The 27,403-nt window shown below is 45.3% G+C and overlaps 1 protein-coding gene across 1 annotated transcript in view; it reads left to right on the top strand.

The window, feature by feature from the left end:
- Positions 1-516: 516 nt before the first annotated feature.
- The window catches only part of LOC309868125 (uncharacterized protein), a gene marked incomplete at its 5' end in the record, with an annotated part of 168,895 nt that continues 142,008 nt past the window's right edge, over positions 517-27,403 (top strand). Inside the window, one exon of the mRNA XM_082737581.1 lies at positions 517-612. Within this exon, the coding sequence (XP_082593707.1) occupies positions 517-612 (96 nt within the window). The remainder of the gene's footprint in view (positions 613-27,403) is intronic.

The following is a 27,403-nucleotide window of genomic DNA, read 5'->3' as shown; positions in this document are numbered from 1 at the left end:
GGGCCACTGGCCCCATCTGTTCTTCGTTGATTTGTACACTCCGAGTTGTGCCATCTTGGTTCTTCCTTGTTTCCTTTCCACAGGTGCAGTGCTAGAAGTGTTTTGTTTTTTTCTTTTTTGGAACCTTGCTGTCAATGTCCTTCGTTTCCTGCCCCCTCTGGCTTGCGCAGCACACAAACAGTTAAGGGCCTTTGGCTTGGCTGCCTCCCCAGTCCCGGCAGACTACCTTGGAGGGACCGAATGAAACTGATAGTACTAACATTACATTGCTCAAATCCCCAAAGAAAGAGTAGCTGGGGCGGCGAGAAGGAATGACCACGGAGAAAACAGCTGTGAAGGGCAGCCATTGGCTTATCTTTCATGGAAGGCGAGATAGAATGAATTCTAAATTAAGAGCAACGAGAGGCAGGGTAGTGTCTCGGTCTGGCGGGGCTGCCGCAGCCCAAGCTGGTATGTTAGAAGTTCTGACTGCTGTCTCACTTACATGGAGACCTGGGACCTTGTGTGGGCCCGGCCATGTTCAGGGAAGGGTGTTTACAGATCTCGCAGAAGAAGGCCGTAGAAAGGCTGGATGGTGATGCCAGCATGGCCGGCTCAGGCTGTCTTGGGAGGGTGAGCTGCACCTCTTCAGGGTCTGCATGCAGGCTAGGCCCATACATGGGGGTCTACTGCTAGGGGTCTGGTCTCCGAGGACCACACAGGCCCCCTGTTCCCTGTGTGTGCCTCTGTTTCTCCAAAAAATAGGCATCTCGGGGGGCTCTGTAAAGGTCATGAATTTGAGGAGGGGTTGGACTTTGTGGGCAAACTGACTCTGACTTGAAACTTGGCTTATTTACCTTCTCAGTATGAGACTCTCAGCAAGTTACTTCACCTCCTGGAGACTCTGTTTCTTAATCTTTTAAATGGGGGCAACGTAACCTGTAACGCCTGGGAGAGCTTTTATAAGTTTCAGACGGGAGGTTCAGGGAGTCTAGCCCACTGGGGCTCAGAGCACTGGCCTGGGGTGGAACCTGAGGTTATTATTTGACATGAGATGAGCCTCAGTGCATGGAAGAGACTCAAGCGTTGTCACCGGGCCAGGGAGTGGCAGAGTGGGGACGTGCACCTGTGTGTGCCGATTGGAGGACTGCGCCCTTTCTCGCAGTCTGCAACCGACTAAATCTTTAGGACACGAAAGTGCCGAGGCAAAGGGCCCGTTGTGATGAGAACACAGGGACATCGTAGAATGAGGTTTCTGCATCCCCATGCCTTACATGTGTGGATCGCCACTCACAGCCCTTCTTTATTCCAGATTCTCGGCCCCTGGCCAGGCAGCAGCTCCTGTGGAGGCTGGGAGTGTTTCTTCCATCAGCTTTCCAGAAGCTGCCTTGGGTTGGGGGCCTCACTGGTGAGAGAGATAAGATCCCTCACCAAGGCAATTTGGCTCATACGCCAGCGGTGTGTTTGGTTGGTGGTAAGAGCTAAAACCACATCATTATCTGAAATTAATGATCCACTGTGGGTCATAAAAGAGTAGAGGAAACTGAGTTTCCAAGTTGATTGAAAACGATTGTTTTGTCTCCCAACAACTCTTCCATTATTTTAAGTTTCTTGGATCTGGAAAGGCATGGGGGTGGGGGAAGGTAGTGATTGCCAGGGGCGGTGTGACCCCAGAGAAGTGAATGTGAATAGGGACAGTGGGCCCGTAGGGTGTGGGGTCAAAGCCCGTGGCTGGGCAGAAATTCCGTGGTGTAGCCTAGCAGAAAGACTATGAGCTTACGGGCTACAGACCTGAATGGATTGTAGAACTTTAACTCTGCTCCTTGAGCGCTGGCTGGGTGGCTTTGCTCTGAAGCTTGGCCTCTTTGAGCCTCAGTGCTCTTACCTGCAGAATGGGAAAGCAGCACTGAACTCCAGAACTGCTGGAGGAATGGGGTAAGGTGGCTGGGGGGGTGCCGGGTGGGAAGCAAGCTATGGTACAGTGAGCGAGGACCTCAGCAGCTCAGGATGGGATCAGATGCCTGACGTTGCCCGGCCCTTCCCTTCCCCATGAGGCAATGTGGACAGCACCTTACAGTTGTTACTTATGTGTCCTGTGGAAGGAGTAAGTAAAGAGTTCTCTGGGAGCTGGTCTTTCAGATATAGGAAGACAGTTATTTCGGAAGTCCCAGGGACCCAAGCCTCCATTTGATCTGGCCTCTGCCTGCATCAGTAAACGTTCCCCTCTCTCCTCCTCCAGACGTGCTGGTCTTCAGTCTTCCTGGGACATACTAAGCTTCTTGCCCCAGTGTCTTTGCGCTTATGAACCTCTCTGTCTGGGACAGTCTGCCTTGGATCTGCGCATATATTTGACTCTTCTGATTAGGCTCCAGCCGACTGCCACCTCTGGGCTTAAAGTAGGCCGGGCTTAAAGTAGCCCCCACTCTCACCCAAATCCACACCCCCGCTTCACTTTGTTGCATCAACCTGCTTAATTTTCTGTCTCTCTTGCTGCTTTAGGAAATGTCTTGTTCATTCATTTGACTTTTCCCCCAACTTGATTTCGAGCCCTGTGTGAGCTCAGATCCTTCTCTCTCGTCCATCTATTTGTCTCTAATGCCATTGTTGAAGAAAGGGGTGAAGGCAAGCCCGAATGCTGTAGCTGGTGGCTCGCCATACCTTGGCTGTTGAGTGGGCAGCCCTCCATGGGTTTCAGTCTTCTGTGGGAAGGAGCAAGGAGGGTAGCATGACTGTTCAGCTTTAGGCATGCGCTAGACACTGGTGGGGAGGCGTGGCAATAACTGATGGGGGATAGGGAGCAAAGTGTGTGTATGTCTCACCAACCTGGATCCAAGAGGCTTAATATCCTGCTGTACTAGAGTCCAGGTCTGTTCTCTGACTTGAGGGATGACATGGGCCAAAGGGAAAAGAGAGTTGAAGGCCACAGCAGCTTGCTTTCCCTGAATAGAACTGCCACATGTACCAGATGAAAAATTAGGGCATCCAGTCAAATTGGAATTTCGGACAAGTAACAACAATTTATATTATATGTATTTCCCAAGTGTTGCATACTCATACTAAAAACCATTCACTGTGTATCTGAAATTCCGATTTGACTGGGCATCCTGTATTTTATCTGGCAACTTTATTGGAGAGTCTCACAAAAAGATCCAATGTTGTCTTGCTCAAATTCATTGAAAGGAACTGCTCCTCAGGGCCACCTCAAGGGCATTTTCCAATAGGAAACATGCGGCATTCCTTTGGGAAGAAGCTCCAGTGCCAGGCCGACATGGAGGCCTCCAAAATGGCTAGCTATGAGGGGGGAAGCCTTCTAGCTGCTCTGAGTCCTGGAGCTCTCTTTCTGGGATTTGCCTATTCAGGGTACTGAGCAGGGAGCCCCATGTATGGCTCGATTCCAGGACCCCAAGATGGTGACCTGAGTTAAAGGCAGACACTCAACTAACTGAGCCACCCAGGTTCCCTGAGCCTCTGACTCTTGATCTTAGCTCAGGTCTTAATCTCAGGGTCATGGGTTCGAGCCCTATGTTGGGGTCTACAGTGGGCATGAAGCCTCCTTAGAAAAATTATTAATCATTTTAAGACAGTGACGGAAGAGCATGAAGCTGACTGTGGGGCCTTCTAAGTGCAGTGCCCTGAGTGACTGACGTCACATGCCCGTGAAATTTGCTTTAGTTATGACCACTACAGAGCACTTGAAGGTCATATGCCTCTTTGTATTCCTGAATACTGAGAACTTTATTTTCAAATGTAATAGCCTCTCCCTTTTGGATTACTTGGGAGGCGTGGGTCCCTTTCCCATGGATAGGTGCTTGGCTAATATTCATTCCAAAGGCTACAGGTAAGACAGGTAAGATGTGTTACGGATGGAGGTATGAGGGTCCCAGGCTTCTCACTGCCGGTCAGTCCTCCTCATTTCTTTCTATATGCAGATGTTCCATATTAACAGAAGAAGCCTGGTTCCACAGTTCATGTCTGTGTTCTTTGTTTGCAAAATGGGAGCCACTTACCTTGGTTAAATGGCACCATCATTCTCTTGTCATTTTCCTTGCCTGATAAATAGGGACAGCTCAGGTTTGTATTGTTGATGCAAAGAAATAACTCCTGCCATGTTTGGATGCTCTGGAGTTGTTCACGTGTTGCCCTCCTGTCATCGGGTCCCTACTTGTAGTAGAATGAGACATTGGATCTTACGATTGACTAGACACTGAATGTCAGAACACTGTTGAGCAGAGCGATGCTTCCTGGCAGTTCTGCGTGTGTACCCACGTGCACATGTGGCCAGAATGCTCCCTGTCACCAGTTCTCATACAGACTGAACATTTTCCAGGCAACGTCAGACACTCCCCTGACCTTGCTGTGAGAGAGCGGCCTTCTCCACACCTGGTGAAGTTCTTCCTGATAGGAGGGCATTAGGACCAATCTTGGAGGAAGGGAAGTGAGCTGTCAAGAACTTCAGTGGGCTCGGCGGTCTAGACCCCTAGTCTGATGGGAATGGATGGCGTCCAGAGTTCATCCTGCCTTTGGTTCTTAACGTGTCTCAGGACCACCAAGAGAGAGAGTTTTCCAGAAACAGGTGCCAAGGCCCTAGCTCAGAAGTGCTAGATTCAAGGTATCTAGAATAACATTTGAGAATATTTTTCTGGAGATTCTGATTCTTATACTTAAGTCCTGCTGAACTAGCGTACCCATCACATTTTAGATAGAAGGGAGACAGGAGCTGGAATCGTATCCTCCCAAATTCAGGGGTCGATTTTAGTTAGGGACAAAAAATAGCATTCAAAATTTGAGGATTTTTAAAATAATAAAATCCTATCAATGCTTATGGTCATGGTCCCAAGCTCTGGGCTCATTTAACCGTTTCCCAGCAGTATTGGTAAGAGAATTAACTAACATCATACATTTGGTCCGTGTGAGAAACAGGACTAGAGCCCGAGTTACCTGAATCCTGAAGCGGTTTTTCTTTCCAGTACATTCTCTTGTCTTCTGCTTTGCTTAGACCTAGGTCTATCTGGTCAGTGAGCTGAACTGATTAACTCCAGGATATCAATACTGTCTTAAGAGCAGCTTAATGCTTTTATCTCCAAAGATAAGTTTACTTTGTTTAGGAGTTTCGATTTATCTTCATTTTTCCTTATTGTGGAGGGTCAGAATTCAGCACTTACTGGGCTTAGATGGTCCATTTTCTGGGGGACAGAAGGCACAATTCTCTCTCTTTTTAAAAAATTTTTATTTGACAGACAGAGATCACAAGTAGGCAGAGAGGCAGGCAGAGAGAGAGGGGGAAGCAGGCTCCCTGCTGAGCAGAGAGCCCGATGCGGGGCTTGATCCTAGGACCCTGAGATCATGACCTGAGCCACAGGTAGAGGCTTAACCCATTGAGCCACCCAGATGCCCCAGAAGGCACAATTCTCTAAAAGGCAGTTGGTGAGATTCTGTCCCTACTTTGCGCGTTGGTTAGGTCCTGTCGGACCCTGCAGCCCATCTTCCTGGTGATGTCATCATGATTATGATTATTACCACTCTGTGTAGCCCAAATATGTGTGATTTCCTAAGAAAGGTAGCATTTTCTGATTCCTTAAAAATAGTTTCTGTTTGGGCACCTGGGTGGCTCAGTGGGTTAATCCTCTGCCTTCGGCTCAGGTCATGATCTCAGGGTCCTGGGATCGAGCCCCACATCGGGCTCTCTGCTCGGCAGGGGGCCTGCTTCCTCCTCTCTCTCTGCCTCCTCTCTGCCTGTGTCTCTGCCTACTTGTGATCTCTGTCTGTCAAATAAATAAATAAAATCTTAAAAAAAATAGTTTCTGTTTTAGCCAAGTTTGCACACTTACATCTTTTTGTACGTCTTCAATGAAACACTAAAAATTTGACCCCGAAGGTCAAATTGGGCTAAAAGCCCTGTTATGAACGCACCTACCTTTGGAGGAAAACAGTCCAAGCTGTGATTGAATGCAAATTGGTGCTTAAGAATAATTAGCCTCGGTGGCCTATCAGCCTCCCCTGTCCCGCCGGCCCCCCGTGAACCCCCTCACCCAATGACTTTTTCACTGCCTGATCTATCACGCCTCCTGGCTTTGCGAGGACTAGAATTACACCCTCCTAAGCACTGGGATCGATTTTAGATAGGATCAAAATACACATCCATAATTTGAGGATTTTCTAAAAAAATAAATTCCTATCAAAGCAGATGGAGATGGACACAGGCTTTGAGTTCGTGGGATCATTTCCCAGCACTGACAGATGAGCTCGAGGGGCAAGTCAGCAGAAGAATTTTTCCTGAAAAAGACATCATGATAGAGATTGAGGTGTCTACAAATACAGTGAGCCTGGCTTGGTAGCACCTGCCAGGACAGAACAACCCCCACCCCCCGCACACCCTCGTTCCACCCTCTGCTCTAATTCCTCAGCCACAGCCTCACCATCCAGGGGGCTCTTCTGTGTCAGGCCCCCTACCAGAGACTTGGCGTGTCTTATTTCATTTTATTCACACAACCGCTCTATGAGAAAAGTATGGTTATCACCATTTTACACACAGGGAATCCAAGGTACAGAGGTTAAGCCCAAGATTACAAAGCTAGTAGATGGCTAGCTTACAGAGCCATAGCATTTGCAAAAAAAAAAAAAAAAAAAAAAAAAAAGAAAGAAAGAAAGAAAGAAAGAAAAAAGCAAAAAGCTGGATAGCATCAGTGTAAACTCCAGAACCGGCAAGAAAACAGTTCACAGATTGTCCTGCTGTTACTCTGTCAGTAGCATCTTTAGAGAGGAACAGCATAGAACAGCATCTGCTTCTGTGTCTCACCCATTATGTCTTAAAGGGACAGCTCTCCCCCACCCTGGCAATAATGAAGTTTACATCCTTTAGATACATAGGGCTTGGGGAGAAGTTAAACTTCTGTTTGTATAATAAAGGAACTAAAATATTTTTCAACCAGGCTGGACAGAATGCTTTCGATTACAGGTTATTTGAAAGCAGAGACAAAAGGAGGGAAAATGATTTGTCACCTGACTACAATACCCTTGTTTGCACATTATTTTCCCATAATTCTTTCTTCTAGTATATGTATTAGTTATCTACTGCTCCATAATAGATTGTCCGAAGTTTAGTGGCTTAAAGTAACAGGCACTAACAACTGCCAAAATTTGATGATTTTTTGGAAAAAAAAAAATAGAGTCCTATCAAGGTAACTGGAGATGGACACAGGTTTTGAGTTCATGGGATCATTCCCCAGCAGTGACAAACGAGCTCTAGGTTCAAATCAGCAGAAGAATTTTTTCCTAGAGTTTTTGCTCAAGGAGGCTCCCCAATCGGTTTAGGGGTTGGGGGAGGGAGTGGGGCCTGGGAAGCCTCTCTCCTGATGCCACCGCCAAGCTGTTGGCCCGGACTGCAGCCATTTCAAGGCTCAGCTGTGGAAGATCTGCTTCTGAGCTCATGCATGTGGTTGTTGGCTGACCTATCTCTTACCATGTGGGCCTCGCCATAGGCTGCCTCAGTATCCCCACATGGCACATGCCCCTCATTTCTGCGGGGCAGCCTTTTGGTGTGGCTTCCTCCCAAGTGAGTGACGAGAGGCAGAAAGTGTGGGGAGAGACTGAACCCGCACATGGAAACCACGGTCAGGCTTAGAGTTACCTTCTACCCCCTTTACCACACTCAGCTCACAAGAAGCAAGTCACTGAGCGCCGCTGACATGCCGGGAAAGAGGGATTACCCTCTTCTTTAAAAGGAAAGAGAAGCAAAGGTGTGTGTATACCTTGAAAACCAACCTGTCGTTATCTTTAAAATACATGCTGTTGTAGTACATATCCAGTTACTTTTTAACTTTTTCCTTTTAACATAATAAAAATCTTTTTCATGGTTGCATAATATACAATAAAGTGCATTTTCATAACTTTCCCCAAAACCTACCTCTGCATATATACATAGATTCTTCTTAGGTTATTTCCTAAAGTCTGTTGCTAGAAGTGACGCTAGATGCACATTTTTGGTCGTCATTCTTTGCATTATTTCATTGGGACGGATCTCTACCCGTGGGACAACAGGGTCAAGCATATGGATATCTTTTAAAATCTTTTAGGATTTAAAAATTTTTTTAAGATTTTTTTTCTACCTATTGTTATTTCCCTTTTGCAGAGGGTTGGACCTGTTTAAAGTCCTGCCTGCCAAGTAAAAGATCTGCTGTCGTGGTTAAAAATCATGTTACAAGTCTTGCAGTGATATATACACCACATGCAATGAGTCCTTAACCCCAGAAGAAGGGCGCTGGAGGCACCTTCACTATCCTGGGCTTCGCAGGCAGATACCGACCTGATTAACACAAAGGGTCACGTTTTTCACTCAGATTATAATAAGCAGGTAGGCCTGGCTGAATAAAATTATAGCAATAATTCAAGACAGTGTTAACTTCATGTACGGATCAAAAATTTATTCTTCCATTTCAGGGGAAATTTTTACTTGTTTTATTTTTATTAGTATTATTTTTAAAGATTTTATTTTTCAGTAGTCTCTGCACCCAATGTGGGGCTCAGAATTAACAACCCCAAGATCAAGAGTCGCATGCTTCACCAACTGAACCAGCCTCAGTGGAAAATATAAAAAAGTTTATGGCCAAACTGCCATTATATTTCCAAGTATTTCCTTGCCAACTGTAGTCCTAATATGGGAAGGGTTGTTTGAATTGCTTAGTTCTTAAAAATAATTGTATGATAACGACAACATCCTTACAACTTAGTTCTTTTTGCCCACATCGTGGCTTTATTGACTTGTAATTCACATATCATATGATACTATTTTCTTAGTACATTCACAGAGTTTTGAACACACAATCTCAGATCATCGTCATGACCCTAAACAGAAACTCAGTACCCATTTACAGTGTGACTTAATTCCTTTATTTTAGAAAGAAAGCCTCACAAATACCTTCTTTTGATGGGTGCCTGAAAGTTTTTCAGTCTCTTTTGTGATCTAATTGCAAATATGGGGAGAGAATGACTTGCCCAACACTCCAAAAAAAAAAAAAAATAGCTGTGGTCAGATGCACGAACAAAAGTCAACCCTCTGGAGATGATGCCATTGGTCCTGGCTTAAGACAACAAGCCCTTTCCTTCCATTTTGCTCATACTGGGGGGCTAAAGACTTTTTTTTTCCCCCTTTAAATTTCTCTAAGGATCTATGTTTCAAATATGTTGCGCATATCCTGGCAAAGGTCTTGATGAAATCTTTAATAGGAAGTCACGCCACATGCTGGAAAAGAGTTGTAGGCAATCAGCAACAGGCCTGGCATCTCTTTATGGGTCATAATTCAAATGCGTCTTTAACAGTCGTTTTCTCTTAAAGAGACAATGCTGGTGACTTCATTTTCAGGCCAATGAAATCACTGCCTCCTGGTGTCAATAGCAAAATAATGAAAAAAGAAACCATGTTGCCCACAAACAGAATGGAATGTCAGCTAGTGACCCGGGGCCTCTAGGGGGTAATTCACTTCCTCCAAAAGCAGAGGACACCAATTTCCTCCCCAGGAGGTCAGCGGTGAGAGGTGTAGGGTTACCATGGAGTCTAGATTCCAAGAGAAGGTTGAAATGTAATTGCCCTGCTGGTTTTGTTTAGCTACAAGGTTACTGTTAGGCTAGGGCAGTAATGAGGGAATAATAGCTGGAATGGGCCGGAGTTGACCCATGCAGAGAAGGATGAAGTTTTTTTTTTTTTTCTTTAATACAGGAGGGTGGTTATTATAATTCTTTTTTTTTTTTTGAAGATTTTATTTATTTATTTGACAGAGAGAGATCACAGTAGGAGAGAGGAAGGGAAGAGATCACAGAGAGAGAGGAAGGGAAGCAGGCCCCCTGCTGAGCAGAGAGCCCAATGTGGGACTCTATCCCAGGACCCTGAGATCATGACCTGAGCCGAAGGCAGCGGCTTAACCCACTGAGCCACCCAGGCGCCCCAGGAGTTGTGGTTCTTATAGATTGCCCTTTCTTCCAAATCCATTTGGCACTGGTGGCCAACTGAATGAGACAAGGATTCTTAGGTCAGTCCATTTTCCTGAATCACGAGACATAAATCAAAGCCGGGCATGAAAACTTCAGACTGTCTGTGACTCTGCAAATGGGGATGAGAGCTTCCCCTCTGACCCCATAGGCAGATGCCTGCTTATTTGTATTCAGTGATTGAATTGGGGTCCTGGTGACATAAGCTGTGTGGACTTGGCAGCAGTAAATAATTCTAATGAGAAGCCTGCCCTAGAGCCCAAAGCTATAGATATTTCCATAACGTAAGCCAATAAGCCAAGATCCTTTATGGTCAGCTGAGGACACCCACACACATCTTGTAGAAGACTCAGACATTGCCTGCCTATGATTACTGGTAGAGGAAAGAAAAGCAGAAACCTACCTTATACAGATTCTTCACCTGAACTTGAACCTGCATTGAAACACTTGAAAATTCTGATTAAAAGTATCTTCCCCTAGTCCCAAAATAGAAATGCAGATTTTGAAAGCCAGACAGTTTTTTAAAATGAATTCTTCTGGAAAAACAGTTCTTGTCAAAGCAAAATGTCCATGTTCAAGGCATCTAGAAGCATTGCAGAATTTTACCTCCCCTCCAAAAAGGTCACGAGATTCTCACTCTTAAACTTTTAGACTTTTGTTCATGATTACTGGCCCAATCTAAGGTGAAAATCTTGAGTTTCTGGGAAGGCTTGGTGAAATTGCAAAGTATTATCATTGTTGTCTCTATGCAAGAAAATTCGTGTGCTCTTATTCTCTCATTCAGTCTCCCATTCAGATTTTAAAAATAAATTTAAAAAATCAGCATCTAGAATTTTCTGAATAATGGAGACATTTCAGTTTTATGAAATCTGCATCTTCTATCATAGAAATTATTTCGATCAGGAAACAGCCCTTTTGGAGAGTGCAATTTGATAGTAATAATACTAGCTCTGTTCTGTTCAAAGTGCCATCTTGAAAAGCAAAGGATGACATCCCCATTTGCAGAGTCACAGACAGTCTGAAGTTTTCATGCCCGGCTTTGAAACAATGTCAGTGTTTCTTCTGTTACTGATCTTCATCCTTTTAAGGAACACACTGTGAAATGGGCTCTCCTGCTGTCCTAAAGTTTTCTTTTTTTTTTTTTTTAATGAAACTTCAGTATTTGGGAAGACTAGTCATCTGTGATGTCTTCCAGTAACTTCTGAACAATCTTTGAGGGTCCAGCAAAGATCTGTAGACTAGTGGGTTCATTCATGCTTTTTATCTTTAATTTGATATCGTCATGGATGGGAACAGCAGAGCTTCCCCAAGTGTGTGTTTGCCCTGTTGGGTGCCTGAGAGATTCAGGAACATTGTTACTATTCCCCTGGCACTTTCTCTCCCAGGCTGTGATATTAACAAAGGTGTGCAATTTCCTTGTAGCCACCTGCTAAGTGGCCAAGTACCTGTGAAACAGAAGGACATCCGGGAAATACTTAGCACATCCCAGTGGCCTTTTAAACCAGCCCACGATGGCAGAACTCCGTCTAGCAAGATGGAGTTGGAGGTCCCCACAGCAACTCTTCAAACCTCTCTCCAAGGGAAGGTTGAGCTTGACTCTGATCTTGGAATGCTGCATATCGTTTGTCAGTGTCTTTCTATGACCACTGAACTCAGTTCACCCCCTCAGCTTGGCTCTGGCCTCTCAGTCCAGATGTGATGTGTTGGCTACTCTCTGTGTGAACTCTTGGGGGTGGGCCTGTTTTTTTTTTTTTCCTGGCTTCGTGGGCCACATACTGCAATTCATGCCTAATTTACTGATCTCGGTCAGGAAAGCACTCGTCTTTGCTTGGATTTACCTAATAATAGTCAAGCCCACTGGTTTACTTTGAGCTGACAGGCCTGACGTAGAGAAACTGGGTCTGGTAACATAGAAGCAAAGAGAAAGGGTTCTCGATCTCTTGGGAATGAGGACGTTCAGCAGGCAAGCTTGGGTTTCTCTAAAGGGCAGTTAGATGGGCGCCTGGATGGCTCAGTTGGTTAAGCATCTAACTCGTGATTTCGGCTCAGGTCATGATCTCAGGGTTGTGGGATTGAGCCCCATGTGGAGCTCTGCACTTAGCATGGTGTCTGCTTCAGATTCTCTCCTTCTCCCTCCCACTCCCACTCTCTCTCTCTCTCTCTCAAATAAATATAATCTTAAACGGAACTTAAAAAAAATAAAGGGCAGTTAGGCGGTTAGGGATGTAGTATGTATGTAGGTATGATTGATTGATTGCTTTTAGTTTGGGAGTTGGAGAGGGAGGAGTTGGTGACACAATAAGTTAATTTTCAGCATTGTGGGGATTTTTTTTTTTAAAAGGTCTTCTCTCTGCTGCCCATCTAATTCTCAACCTGGGTGTTTCAAATCATATAGAAAGACAGTTACAGGTGAAATCAGGTCCCTCCCCCCAAATATGTTGGCATCCTTACCTATAGTAGCTCTGAATGTGATCTCATTTGGAGATAAGGCCTTTACAGAGGTAACATATGAAGATAAGGTCTTTATGGGGAACTCTCATGAAGTATGAGTGAGGTTCTTATGCAGATAGGAAATTTGGACTCAGAGATGGATGCACAGAAGGAAGGCACTGTGTAGTGACAGGGAAGGTAGTTTGAAAACATAGATTATTTTTAAAATCAGAGATATAATCTGTTGGGTAGGTCAATGAGTCCAGACCAGCCCAAGCAAAACTACCACTTTGTATAAAGAGGATGACTAAGTAATTCCTTCTCCTGGGTTGGGCATTTTGGGAGTTGTTCCAACTGCACCAGTGGGTTTGCTGAGCCTGGGGACCCTGTAAGTGAGTTCTCTTTCTCTCTGGTTCCTGGTTTTATTCTTTTTCACAGTCCATTGGAAAATAACAGTCGCAGAGGATTTTGAAGAATGCACACTGGGGTATAGGGCTACCTTTTCATGGTCTAAAGATGCAGCAATGGGATCAGGAATCCTAAAGAAAATCCATACAGCTTGGACTCTTCAACAAACATTTCTGGAGTGCCTTCTGTTCCAGGTGCTGGCCCAGATCCGGGGGCCAATGCATGGTTGACTAAGAAACACACAGTCCCTGCTCACATGGTGCATAGAGCCATTATTTCAGGAGCAAGCTTGGACCTGAGCAGCGTAAGAGGTGGGGGGAGTTCAGATTCAAGAGGCAGAAAGAGATAATGTCTTAGTAATCTGAGTGGTGGCAAACTGGGGAGCAAGGAATAGAGAAGGTTTGGAAGGCTGGCAAGACCAAGGCCCCAGCCCATCTTTGAATCAGCTCAGGCTCTTCTGAATCCATGTGTTGCTGTGGTGAGCTTCCCCCTCTAGAAAACCAGGCTCCTCTTTGGTCAATTTTGAGTTCTGGAAGACAGGGATGGACTTTGAATAGCCGTGTCTTTGTTCCCATTGCTGAGTCTTCTCTGTGTGTCAGACGGGAACATGTGAGCCCCAAGATGGGAGCAAAAGCAAGTGTTTCTTTGATGTATTTCATTTGGGAAAGTAAAGTTTACTCTTTTGTTTCTAGATTGTTCTCTCCTCCCACCTTAAAGAAAGAGAGTTTTCGAAGTGTGTACACTTTTCTTTTCTTCTTTTGAGCAGCTTTTTATCTTGAGACAAAAACAAGTCCTTAAAAATGTGTGGCAGTATGTACACTCAGGTGTGAAAATGGAGCCTTGAAGAATCTTGTAGACCCTTGTTAGCATCGTGAAACCTGGCTTGGCATTACCTTGTGCTCTCCCAAAGCCCAAAGGGGCCAGTTCTCAATGGAGGGCCCAGTGGGCGGGTGGGCCATCAGCCTGCATCTACCCTCAGATTTCTATTGCTTGCAGACGGGGGCTTTTACCTTGCTGTAGGTTGCTGGGAAAATCTTCGGAAACCTCGAGGAGGCCCAAGAGTCCTGGGGGACTTCCAAAAGGCATGAAGCTGGGAGGGGCTGAATCCAGATCCCACAACAGGCCTTGATTTCCCCTGGGCTGTGTGGTGCTTGGTCTAGTCCTCTTCTCACTGCCCCCTACCCCCCGCCCTTCTCCCTCTCCTCTGCTACCTCCACATTTGTGCTTTCTAACAATACACCCGAGTGGGAAGCGTCTGCTTGACTTAGCCCTACAAGACTCCAGTTAAGTTGAACAAGGAGGGTCATTAGACGGAGGTGGCTCTAATAGTGCCGTGATGGCCTAGGTAAGGACACTGAACTCTGACACTGAAAATGCCTGGCGTTAGGAATTCCGAACGCTAAGGACAATCAATCACAAACAGCCAATTAGACTTTAAACTCTAGCCAATCAAATAATTTCCTTTCTTAGTTTCCATACTTTATCTATTAAAGATATTATTTATTTATTTAAGAGAAAGCGACAGAAGGAGACAGAACACAAGCTGGGGATGGAATGGAGGGAGAGAATTCCAAGCAGACTCCCCGCTGAGCCAGGAGCCTGACCTGGGGCTAGATCTCGTGACCCTGAGATCATGACCTGAGCCAAAATCGAGAGCTGGAGGCTCAGCCCGCCCAGCCACCCAGGCGCCCCTGTTTCCATACTCTGTAAGTCTTTTCTGTAGCTCCTGTTTGGGGAATGCTCCTAACTGCTGTTGGTTTGGTGCCGCTGATTAGAATCGGTTTTTGCTAAACAAACTCTTTTTTTTTTTTTTAAATAGGCCCCAGTTTATCTTTGAACACCCCTAATGTTAGTTTTCTACCTGGGAATTTGAGAATGACAGAATTATCACACCTGACGGGAACTCCCGACAGTAGAAGAGCTCGTCTCTCTGTGGTGCGGCAGCTTCTCGCTACCCTCTGGGTATGGTAAGATGATCTGTAAAGGCGAAGGAAGCCAGGGAACTCTTAAACCTGAGAAAGGAGCCTGACTTGATTTTTCATTCATTTGATAGCTGCAGAGGGCCTGTACGATTGCCCAGCTCTGGGCTGGTGCGGCGATAAATAAGACTATTCCTGCCCTGAGATTTAGTAGAGAAGAGAAAATCCACGGGATTATAATACAGTACAGCTCAGTGTCCTGGGCTTCTCCCCAGATGCTGGAGGGACCTATACAGGGTAGGGGTGGGGGAGGTGAGGAGCAATTAACAGGGAGGGATCCCCGGAGGAGCTGGTGTTGGAGCTCAGTGGGGTAAGCCAGTAGTCACTGGCCGGTTGACAAAGGAGTTTCAAGCAGGGAAGAGCAGAAAAAACTTTTTAAGTCCTGGAGAGCATGGCATGTCCAGCAAAGTGGAAGTGGTGGGGGGAGGAGTGTGGCTGGCAGGGAGGGTATGGGAGAGGAAGGGGCAGGAGCGCCAGCAGGATGAGTAGACGGGGCTCCCATCAGGGAGAGCCTCTGTGAAGCTGGAGTTTATCTTTTGGTTGATGAGCCACGTGGGGGGAACCATAGGGTCAGTTCTGTGTTTTAGGAAGAGCCCGCAGACAGCTGGTTGGAAATGCCTTGGAGCTCCATGAGCCGTGGATCGGGGAGGCAGGAACAAGGATCTAAAAGCCCCAGCAATTCAGGCATGAGCCGTGGGACCTCAGGTAGTTCTGTTCCTCCAAAGTCAGCCGCATTTGTCCTGTCACACTGAGAACACTGACAGGTTGCACTCCACTTACTTAAAGATCGACTGGACCCGTTGTTGAGTAAGCACACTCGTGGCTTTCCTGTGTATCTTGACTGTGACCCTCAATCCTCCTGGCTTCGCAGCCCAGAGAAAACAGACGAGTCGTGGGGATCATGTGTGGCCCTAGGGACACAGCTGTGAATGAAATGGAATACAGTCACTTCCTTGGAGGAGCTGACATCCTTGTGGGGGTGGGGGAAGAACAGAAGTAATCCATGGGAGATGCTGGGTAGCAAAGAAGGTGCTGGCCAAAAATATACCTGGGGGGGACAGTACAGAGTGTCGGGGTGCAGGAGGCTTTGCTACCTCAGGAGACCCCAGGGCAGCCTCAGTGAGGTGGTATTTTAACAGACAGGATCCTTGAGACCTTCACTTCGGGGGTTAAGTTGTCTGAAGGAGGCCCCCTATGATCCAGTAGTGTTTGCAGAGGTTCTTGTGACTGTAAGCGTGCCAAGGGGTTGTGTGCGAGGTCTCCCAAGTGGGCAACCAGGTTGACCAGACAAGATTCTACCGCTGCTGACCATACTGGCAAGAGGTTCTGGTAAACACTGTCTATTCCTTGGCTTAGAGCTGCTCTTGACTGATTCAAACAACTCACCACTCCCTCCTCCCCTTGGCCTGGCCCCAATTTATTTACTCGAGAAAAACATTCAACTCCACCATAGCATCTGTTTTCCAATGAGGGCCCTGTCTCTTACTCAACTTCCCAGCTGGTTTGACTTATCAGGACACAAGCAGGTCACCTGACTGGCCCGAGGCCACACAGTGAGCAAAGGGTTCAGCCAAACACAAACCCAACCTTATTATTTATTTATTTATTTATTTATTTTCAGTCACATAGTGTCTGGGAGCTCTGTTGTTGTGGCAGACGGGATGCTAATCACATTCCCTGACGACTTCACACAAGAAGCCTCCATGCCAAGCTCTGGAGTGAGCTCAAGGAATGGGTATGAGTTGGTTTCCCAAGGGGAGAAGACAAAGCAGGAAATGCCCCCGTTAAGAGGCCTTCTTGCACATGACTGGAAGGCTGCCTCTGTTGGAGGCCACAGTTCCAAGGGAGCAGCATTTTGGGTTGGCATCTTCTTCAAAGACCACACCTCAGGGGCTCAGCCTTTCCTGATTAAATTATCCTTCCCTTTCCAGACACTCCTCCACACCCCCCGATCCCCCGTCCTGCAAGCAGTTTCAAGTTCATAACCGAACTACTACAATGTGATGGAATTTCTGGGTGCAAATTGCACACAGTTGTGGGTGAGATCTTAGGAATAATTTCAGTGAGGTTGAGGTTGACACAGGTTTGGAAACTTCAAAAAGCACCCTTTGGGCACTCCCATTGGTGGCTCTCCTTTATGTTTTTTTTTTTTTAAGATTTTATTTATTCATTTGACAGACAGCGATCACAAGTAGGCAGAGAGGCAGGCAGAGAGAGAGGAGGAAGCAGGCTCCCTGCTGAGCGGAGAGCCCCGACACAGGGCTTGATCCCAGGACCCTAAGAGCCAAAAGCAGAGGCTTTAACCCACTGAGCCATCCAGGCGCCCCTCTTCTTTATGTTTTCATTAACCTTTGAGTTACATTTTTCAGGTGAATATATTTATCTTTAATTCTCTGAGTCTTTGATTTTTGTGTCTCGTTCAAACGAAGGTCAGTGCAAACACTTGGTGTTGCTCTTATAGAAAGACATTCAGATCCCAGCCTGATGGGCTTCTCCATTCTCCTTCCCACCCATCTGCACCCCTTTGTGACTCAGAGCCCTAGGGGACCTGAAGCCAAGGTCTGTAGCTCTGTGGGCCCAAGTATTCCTATCTGTCCTTTGGGCACAATTCCATAAACTCTATGGGATCCATGATGAGATTAAATGAGATAATGGTGTGTGGTTTTTTTTTTTTCCCCACACCACCAAGCAATTCTCTGACACGGGCTGGGTGTCCTACAATTCAACTCAATTCAGGGCACTATCTGTCTGGAAGTAGGATCTGATCCCATGGATTAAGGGCTCAGCCCCTACAAGGCTGTCACCTCTCTTCAGATGCCAATCTCAAGTCCAAGTTATCACCCAGGCTTCTGACCAACCAGCTTATAGATAGGGGCTTCCCATAATGTCTTCCTTGGGTTTGATTAATTTGCTAGAGAGGCTCACAAAAGGCCGAGAGACATCTCACTTACTAGATTAACAGTTTATTGTAGAAGGATACAATCCAGGAACAACCAAATTCAAGAGGGCAGGATATGGGGAAATGGTGTGGAGCTTTCCTACTCTTCCTAAGCACACCACTCTCCCAGAATGCCCACTCTCCTCCATGCCTTCCTCATCCTTAAAGCTCTCAGAAGCCTGTCCTTTCTTTTTTCTTTTCTTTTTTTTTTTATGATGACTTCATTACAAAGGCTAGGTTGGTTAAACCATTGCCCTTTGGTGATTGAACCTAATCTCTGGGTGGGACTGAAAGTTTCAACCCTATAATCACAGGGTTGATTCCATGGGCAACCAGCTCCCATCCTCAGGTTACCAAGGAGCTTTCCAAATGTCACCTCATTAAAAGAAATTTCCAGAGTTTTAGAAGCTCTGTGCTAATAGGGATGGAGGCAAATATATATTTATAAGTCACAGTACCATATGCATATGTAGTGACTCCAGACAAACTCCCTTCACCCCATGGAGTTCATTTCTTGGTTTTAGCATTTCTTCTGCCTCTTTAGATGCCCCCAACACTTTCATTCCATACCATTCCCTCCCAAGCGGTCTTCTCCACTCTTCCTCTCCAAACCCTGTCCCCCACCAACATATTTTCTTTCCTTTTCATATTAAAAAATTTAAAACACATGAAAGTAGAATGGAATGACAATATTACTTATCACCTTGAATTATTAGCATTTTTGCTAAATTTCCTTCATCTTTTTCTTTTGTTTTTGCTGAAGTATCTTAGAGCATTCCCAAGAAATCATGAATTTTTGTCTATAAATTTTGTCCTTTTAGTGCATAAACATTATAAAAAATGAAGATATTTTAATAAATATTCACAGTAATATTGTCATACCTTGCAAAACTAATGTCATCTAATGCCTACTTCATATTTGGTGTCATTTTATGTTTTGTTTGTTAGAAGCAGAATCCAAAGAAGGTCTGAATGCTTTGTTTGGTCCCCTAGGTTACTCATTCTGCCTTCACTAATTCAGTCTCCTGGGACAAGTCCTGGTTCCTGGGTTCATAGTCTTTTGTGCTTGACCCCACTTGGGAAGAGATCTGAAGGCAACATCAAGGATTAAAGAAAATTCCTATTTTGGCAGGGTACTTTGATCGTTACTCATTGAATTTTCTTCTTCTTTTTTTAAAAGTTTATTTATTTATTTTTAAATAACCTCCACACCCAACGTGGGGCTTGAACTCATGACCCTGAGATCAAGAGTCACATACTCTTCTGAGCCAGTCAGCCCCACCCCCATTGCATCTCTTAAGTCGAAAGCCTTAAATTTTATTCTTTTGGGAAGGAAACATCTTATTAGAGATGGTCCCTGAAGACTGGTGTGAGGAAAACCAAGATGGCACACACAGAATGCCTGGCACATAGACAATACTCAAAAGCTCAAAAAGTTTATGAATTCTTAATTGGCAATGATGGTATTTACAATGACTGCATCTCAGAAAGCAAGTCTTAGGCTCAGCCGACCTAGGTTGGAAATCTGGATTTTCTACTTGAGAACAGGCACGTCATAAGAGGAATACCTCTCAATCTTCCTTTCACCAAGGGTGAATTGAGAATAACATTTCCTGGCACTTTGAGGAAATGAGATACTGTGAATAAGACACATAGAATATTATTGGAGCCCAAATAGGACTTCAGTAAACATTGCTATATATGCCATATATGTAAAATATAAATATATCATTCGTTACCACCCATCTTCTTTCTCTGCCTCTTTACCTTCCCTAGCTTTCGGTTGTTACCACACGGGAGTAGGAATCTATGTTTCATGGGTACGTGGCATAGCAGAAAGGGTATTTATTTAGGAGTCTAAGTCCAGACTCTCCTTTTAGTAACAAACCTAGCCTTAAGCAATTCTTTCTACGGACTTGAGCCCATTTATTCATTTGTAATAGGAATTCGCTTTGTAATAGGAACAACCGTATCTGTTGGGAGAACCTCATAAGGTCACCATAACACTCTTATAGGTTCCCCGTGGCTGAGAGGGCTTTGTGAATAGTAGAAGTGCCTATGCAGAGACTAAGCCCCAAAGTACACTGAATGGATTTTTAAGTAAATGAATGCAAATTCCAATGGTATGATTACATTCAGGAAAATCATCCCTAAGTATTGTCTTTATAAAAAAATCATGTTACTCTCCCCGGGTTAACTTGCTTTTCTTTGTCATTGACTCACTCCATCAGGACATCCTATGTTTGGGAGACCAAGTGTTAAAGGTAGGCTGAATCTGGGAGGTCATGGGGTCAGCGGGAAGCAATGGTGCCCTCCAAGTACAACATGCCACCTACTGCAGAGGTCAGGAATGGAAAGTCCCATGTGCCCAATTAAGCTGTTTGCATCATGTAGTTGAATAAACTCATTTCAAACACACCAGGAGAAGCAAGGGGAAAGTGACAGAATGGAGAAGTAACACACCCACCCATGGAGGGTACCAACCGGGCTAAAGGATCACACTTGAGTCGTGGGTTAGGCAAGGCTCACAGTTTCTCTTTCTGTTTCTCTGACACATGGGCCTTCCCTTTTATGTGTGAGTGTGTGTATGTGTGCATAGTTGTTTTTGTTTTTGTTTTGTTTTCTTTTGTTTTTACAGAGAGCTTGAGAGAGAGGTAGGTGTGTGTTTGAGGCTGAGCACAGGAAGAGCCAAGATGGGAGGACCCAATGAATGGCCAACTTAAGGCCTGGTGAATTCTGATCGCTTCAGATATACTTAGTTCAATTTTAAGTATTCCATTCTTCCTACCGCCCACCAAGATGCACCAGTATGCTCCAGAGACTTGATCTGTGTTTAATGTGTCTCACCAGCTACTTGAGTCTCTTCTTTATCTCCTCTGCCCCCATGGGTATGTTTCTCTTATTTTCTAGAGTCACATCGAACATTCTTAAAGAACACAGCCAACATATGTGGCATTGTGCACTGCAGTCTTATGAGAAATAGGACTGGACTGAGAACCTAAGCACAGAGTGGGAGAGGCAGACTGGACATAGCTTTTCTCACTTTTTTTAGTGCAGCATACCCTCCACTGTTCTGTAACCTTCTTCTCGTTCTCAAGAAATGGAGACCATCCAGCCTCTGCTGGTTGAGAAAAGCAACTCAGCACCACTCTGGGTCTTTCTGAATATGAAGGTGAAAGTAATGTTCATGAATGGCAACCTTTGGCAGACCATTCGATACAGTGGGGAAAAGCCAGGTAGACCTGGTGCTTCTGTTTGGCAGAGGAGCATGATCTGGAAGAACTGTTTCACCTCCCAAAGCCTTCTTTCCCTAGCTTATGAAATAAGGAGAATAGAGTTGTTGGAGAACGTTCTAGAAAAAGCATGTCAAGTGTTAATCTTCCAGATTAGCCTTCAGCTAGGACTCAAACAAATGGGATTCTGTTGTTTTTCCACACACTTCTCCCGCCTTCATTCTAGGCTTCAAATGGTCCCCAAGCTGATGAACTTCAGGGTTCCCACCACATTCCTGCTGCAGTTTGGCTCAGGGTGGTAATGGGCAATGGGGCTGGGTTTGGGGCTGCCTTGGCAGTGGTGGGGGGGGTGCCTCTTCTGCATGGGTACCACTGGCTGCTTCCAGTGGGGTCTGCGTGGGGGATGCTTCCTTCTAAGAAGGGCAGGATAAATTGTGCGCAGGGCTGACCTCCATGACGGCCAAGGGCAGAGCTGTGAATGGCAGGCCTCGTTGTTCCTTTAGAAGCCTGCTGGGCCCGTAGGGTAAAGTTTCCTGTAAGTGTGGGTGTTCAAGTGGTTTGTTTTGGTGTTGTTTTTGAGATGTGCAACTCCTTCCAGAGGCTAAGAAATGAAAAGCGTTGCCAGAAAATCATCACAGAGAAATAAATAATATCCTAACCGCATCCTGAGAACCAGCGTCCTTCTCCACACTCTCGCCCCCAACGCCTCTCCTCCACTGTCCAGCTCCAAACTTGTAGAGGTTTCAGCAAAGAGGCATGAGGCAGAAAAATGTTCCAAAGCTGTCTTGGCTCAGCGGGGCCCGCCCATGCTGGGATGGGGAGAACTCCAAGCTAAACAGGCTGCCTTATCATTCCCGACTTTCTTGGCACAGACAGCCTGTTTCCAGCCCCGAAACCCAGTTTATGTAGATAATGGACAGCCAGTCACAGAGTAAACACAGGAGGCGTGCGCAGGTGCTCAGATCCTTTGAGCTCGCCAACCAGATGTTCTTCTTGGGGACTTGCTTTTAGCCCCCCTGGGCACCCTGAGCTGAACAGAAATGTCCCTCTTTCTTGACCTTGTCAGTGAGATAAAGAAGACTCTCATGGGAGAGTTCCCAAAATGAGCTGTAGATTTCACTTGCAAACTATTAATCTGTTTGTGTCAATTTCTTCTTTCTTCTTTTTCTTTTCTTTTTTTTTTTTTTTTTTTTTTTTTTTGGTCCCCCAGTCTGGATTAGCCCAAGAAAAACCAGTCAAAACAAACATGTAAATCTTGACCTTTAAAAAAGTAACTGCTATAGCAGAACTATAAAAGTTACCCCGGGGAACCTCGGCAGCAGAGCTCATACCACGTCCTGGTGCTCTGGCTTGGCATGGAGTGCTATAAAGGCCGCCCACCCCATGCTCCAAATCAAGGCCAAAAGCAGGGAGGTGCCAGTGTTATTTCTACTGCTCCTGCTCAAGATGTCCCACATGCTGGGGACGCTGGACGACATGTGGACGGCATGTTCTCTCTCTCTCTGGCCAAGTGTACTGTGCATCAGTGGGTCCATTTGGAGAAGGCTGAGTGCTTCTAGAATGCCTGACAGATTGAGGGACTCAGTGAAGGGAACACACTTGAGTTTAGAAGGACAAACTTCAACAGAAGCCACTCTGAAGTTCAGTCTCATGTGTTGTTAACCCAAAAAGGGTTTCACCTGGTTCTTGTTGAACAAGCTTCGGCTGAGCACTGAACTGACTTGACCAGAGCAAGGAGAAGGTTACATGGGTGCCCTGCTTGACCACCCTGACCCTTGCTATTGAACCTTAGAATTTCTGGGATAGAAAGGAGCCCCTCCTCCTTCCCTCCCACCTTCCACAAGCTTGGAGGAGCATCAGGCCATCACTTGTTAGTCGCTGAGTCTGAGTTTCAGGAGTTAGTTAGACAGTTAAGAAGTCAGGGCCAGGGTCCCCAACAAGAAAAGATGGAGTCAGGGCACCTGGCTGGCTCAGTCGGTTAAATCCTCTGCCTTCCACTCAGGTCATGATCCCAGGATCCCGGGATTGAGTCCCGAGTTGGGCTCTCTGCTCAGCGGGAAGCCTGATTCCTCCTCTCTCTCTCTCTGCCTACTTGTGATCTCTATCTGTCAAATAAATATATATTAAAGAAAAGAAAAGATGGAGTCAGGACAGCTAAGATCAAACAGCACTGACATCGGGTTGTGCCTCTTAGACCAGACCACACTGACATTCTGCTTTGCAGCCTTTGCAGAAAGGATTTCTGCCAAACATCCTAAAATTAAGACTGTTAACCACAAAGCTTTTGTCACCCTCACAGGCAAGGGGCAGTTAGGACATAAGCCCCCAGACATCGGCAGAAAAAGGCCATCAGCTTGTGGACATTAACCTGATAGGTACACAGATAAGTGACCAAACCCCTGATAGGCACAACTTAGCACACCCTGATTACTTAAGAAAGTTCTGCAAAGGAGCTCATCAAACCCCCTAAACTTAGAAACTCCGGGGGCAACCCACTCAGGACCCCATCCCTCTCTGGGACCTTTATACTCTTGCTCTATCAACTGTGCTTTGCTGCCCACCACTCTTCGTCTGCTCGACCTCTTTATTCTTCGAAGCGGCGTGACTAAGAACTGTGGGCACCAAGGGGACCCAAATATCCTATACTGTTAGAGTCCTCTAATCTTTCTAGGATGGGATGATGCAAGGCACTGTGGGCTTCCTGAGCCTCCTGCTGCTCAGGATCTTCCAGCCTCTCCCCTGCTGATGATAAAAGGAGGTGGCCCTAAAACGTCCTAGAGCTTCAAGGTCAATTATGGCAAAGGTGCGCAGCACGGTTGGCTGCCTAAGAAATTCGGTATCACACATACTGTGTGGTCTTCAGAGTGTGGTAGTTATAAGATCTTACTCCTGATCTTATTTGATCCTAATTAATAACACCTTATGCTACCCTAAGTCGCTGTGGTTTAGGCAATACTTTGGATTACTTCCTTAAGGACAAATTTATGAGGCAGGTGAATTAACGTGGCCTCTGTGAATTTTTGTGACTTCCCAAAGTAACAGGCGAGTCGGCAGTAACACCAAACACCAACGTTGACCTCTTACATCTAAATCCTGTGCTTTTTTTTTCCAGCAGGGTGGGAGCTGGGCAGGCTAGGCACCCCCATTCACACGCTTTTCACATGCTGGAGAGGAGAGGTCTGAGCAGGGATGAAATTACTTTGCCCACAAAAGGTCGCTTGTGACGGAGTCTAAGAAGCCACTTTTCCTGACTCCTGGTCCAGTGCTCTTTCCAGGTTTCCAGGAAGTTGCGAGGGGGAATAAGAGAGGATGGGAGGGGCACCTGGATGGCTGCGTGAGTTGGGCCACTGCCTTAGGCTCGGGTCATGATCTCAGGGTCCTGGGATCTAGCCTCACATCGGGTTCTCTGCTCAGTGCGAAGCCTGCTTCCCCCTGCCTCTCTGTCTACTTGTGATCTCTCTCTCTGTCAAATAAATAAATAAAATCTTAACAAAAAAAAAAGAGAGAGAGAGAGTCTGGGAGACAGTTTGTGATCATAGGAAAAGAAATCCAGTCTTTAAATCTTATCCTCAAGGCAGACTGCAAATTTGTAGCATGTATAAATCATCATGGGGCATAAAATAAAATAGTGGCATAAAAGTCTCTACTGCTTGTCTGTTTCATTTACGAAATCTATCGTCCAACTATCCTTTTACATTATTGTTTGTGTGTGGAATGTTTCTCCCCAGTGAAAGCAGTAATTTTGTATTCAAGACATGATGGGTAAGTATATACAGGAGTTGCACTTGAATTTCCTATCTACTGACAGAAATGATGGAGTCAAGTCACAGTCTTTCCCTGAAACACATTTGTTTTCCTTCCCAATTAGAGTCTTATGAACGAGATTTGAGGGCTGCTCTAGACTGACAGAGAAGACGGTGACTCTGGAATTAGTTCTGTCACATGCAGGAGGGACTTGCATTCCTTGCTGTCAGTGTGCATTCAGATGGAAAAGCATATCTGTAGGAGATGGAAGGACTCCGGTGACAAGACCAGTTTGATGGGGATGCCACGTATTAGGTCTGCTTGGACCTCATCCAAGTGGGCTTGCCCAGTGCAATACCACGAGGCACCTCATTTCCAAGGCCTAGACCCCCATCTTCCCAGGCCAGGTCTAGAGTTCCTGCTCTGGAGTTTCTCTGACATTTCACTTACTGTATTTGTGGCCTTCTGATTCTTTTCTCAAAGAGCTGGATGTCCATTTTCATCATCATTTAGGCTCTGAGGCTCTAGCACAAGGCCTAGCCTCCTGTAGGGACTGATATAAAGCTATTGAACACATATTTGCACAGAAGAATGACAAAGGAAGTTTAAGTTTATCATTCTAGTGATGCTCTGTGTGTCTCCAGAGATCAGACATTTCCACGTCCATTCAAAATTCAGCCCAACCTGAAGGACTGTCGTGTTTAATTCTGTTGGCAAAATAAGATAGTTCTTTGCTTGTTGACACACTTTCTCTTGGGCCAAACCAAAGTGTTCTGAGCTTTGCTTGATGAAGTTTGGGTGCAGGTGTCTGGAAGCACCCTTGTACATTAAGGTGAAACTTCTCGCAGAGCTGCTGCCAAGATCTTCCTGCTTGGTGCCTGGTTCTGTGGTGTGGAGACAGGTGTCACCTGTACAAAGGACATAATTCCCCAACACCTGCCATGGGTATCTCCATGTACTCTTGTCCACTCTCCCCTAGTACATCTTGCTCTCTGCCAGGAATGCCCTTTCTTGGCCTGGAAAACTTCTACACACAAATTTGGTGACCCTGAGCAAAGGCAAGTCTTCTTTCTTCTCCAAATTTTAAAAATCCATCCCTCCTTTCCCACCTTTAACGGGTATCCAGTATAGCATTTTGTTAATGTAATCATTATTGTATTGGTCACTAATAACTGGAATTACTAGAAATCTTTGACTGGATCACTTTAAGGGCAGGATCTGGATTCTATTAATCTTGGTATCCTCCAAAGGGATAGAAAATGCCCAGTACAAATTAAATGCAAACAAGTACTTTGTTTGGTATGCAACTGAAGGATGAAATGAATGAAAGAAGTAGAATGACTATGATGTACTTTTGATTTAGGAAAAAAGATGGCAGGGCTTACCTACAATTTTAGTTCAATGGACATTCCTAGCTTGATCTATGGGTAACAAGCTTCTGGAATATAAGAACCTAGCTCAGTTGCTGGCAAATCCTGGTTCAATAAGGTTTTGTTGACTGAATGAGATAAATGCATGAACAAATGGTCTTGGATGCACCTGCAAATCTGTAGATTGACCTTTGGCTTCATTCGGTCATTCACTCAGCTTATGTTTAGCCATATTTTTTATATGCTTTCCCCTGTGCATTTCTTTTTCCCATCTTTGTCTAATTCCTAAGCACTGGGGGCATTCTTAAGATACTGTGAAAGGTGATCCAGGCAACTTTAGAAACTTCGTGAAATATGGCATACCAAAGCAAAGGCTCACTGGTTATTTTTATTTTTATTTTTTATTTATTTTTTTAATTTTTTATTTTTTATAAACATATATTTTTATCCCCAGGGGTACAGGTCTGTGAATCACCAGGTTTACACACTTCACAGCACTCACCCAAGCACATACCCTCCCCAATGTCCATAATCTCACCCCCCCCTTCTCCCAAACCCCCTCCCCCCAGCAACCCTCAGTTTGTTTTGTGAGATTAAGAGTCACTTATGGTTTGTCTCCCTCCCAATCCTGGTTATTTTTAAATCTGACTTTCCTTCCTTGGGTTTCCAGCATCCGAGATCATTAAAAATAGATAGCACTGTAGACCATTTTAAACACCTATCTTACATTATTTCCACCGTTAATTTTGCTTGTTCCTCCTGTGGTTGAAGAGAGGTTCTCTGAGGTTGAAGAGAGAAACCTCAAGGTCACTTTCAATATCAGACAGTTTTCCTGCTCAGACCCCCACCTTCCTACTAACAGGTGACTTGATTCTCACCTTCTGTGCCTTCTCGTGGAAATATGCTTTGCAGGATCTTTATCTTACACTCAAAACTTGGGATGCTTCAAATTTGAAGCTCTAAGGTGTGTACACCTGCTCGAGTATCATTTGGATTTAAAATGTGAAGAGAATATTCTAGTACATGATCTACCTGCGGATGAGATCAAATTCAAGCCTTCTGTTGGTGTTAGAGTTTCTGCATTGACTGGATGGCCGAGCAAGTCTTGCCTCTGAGCCTAATATTCTCTCCCTTTAGTGATCCTTCTGGGACAGGACTGAAACTCGGTCCTCCCCTAGCACCAGCCAGGCTCAGACCACATTCTTGCACTTCCTACTTCCTCATGCACTTTGATTTGATTCCTCTTGGCATTTATACCACATCCCTTTTCCTTTCCCAATTGTAAATTTCCATGAGACAAGGGTTTCCTTATTTGTCTTCTCCTTACCCCAAAGCCTACTA

Source organism: Mustela nivalis, assembly GCF_964662115.1.
Source record: "Mustela nivalis genome assembly, chromosome: 6".
In the NCBI taxonomy this organism is placed as follows: Eukaryota; Metazoa; Chordata; class Mammalia; order Carnivora; family Mustelidae; genus Mustela; species Mustela nivalis.
Note: the sequence above shows the minus strand (reverse complement) of the source record. Positions and strands in the feature narration are given on the sequence as shown.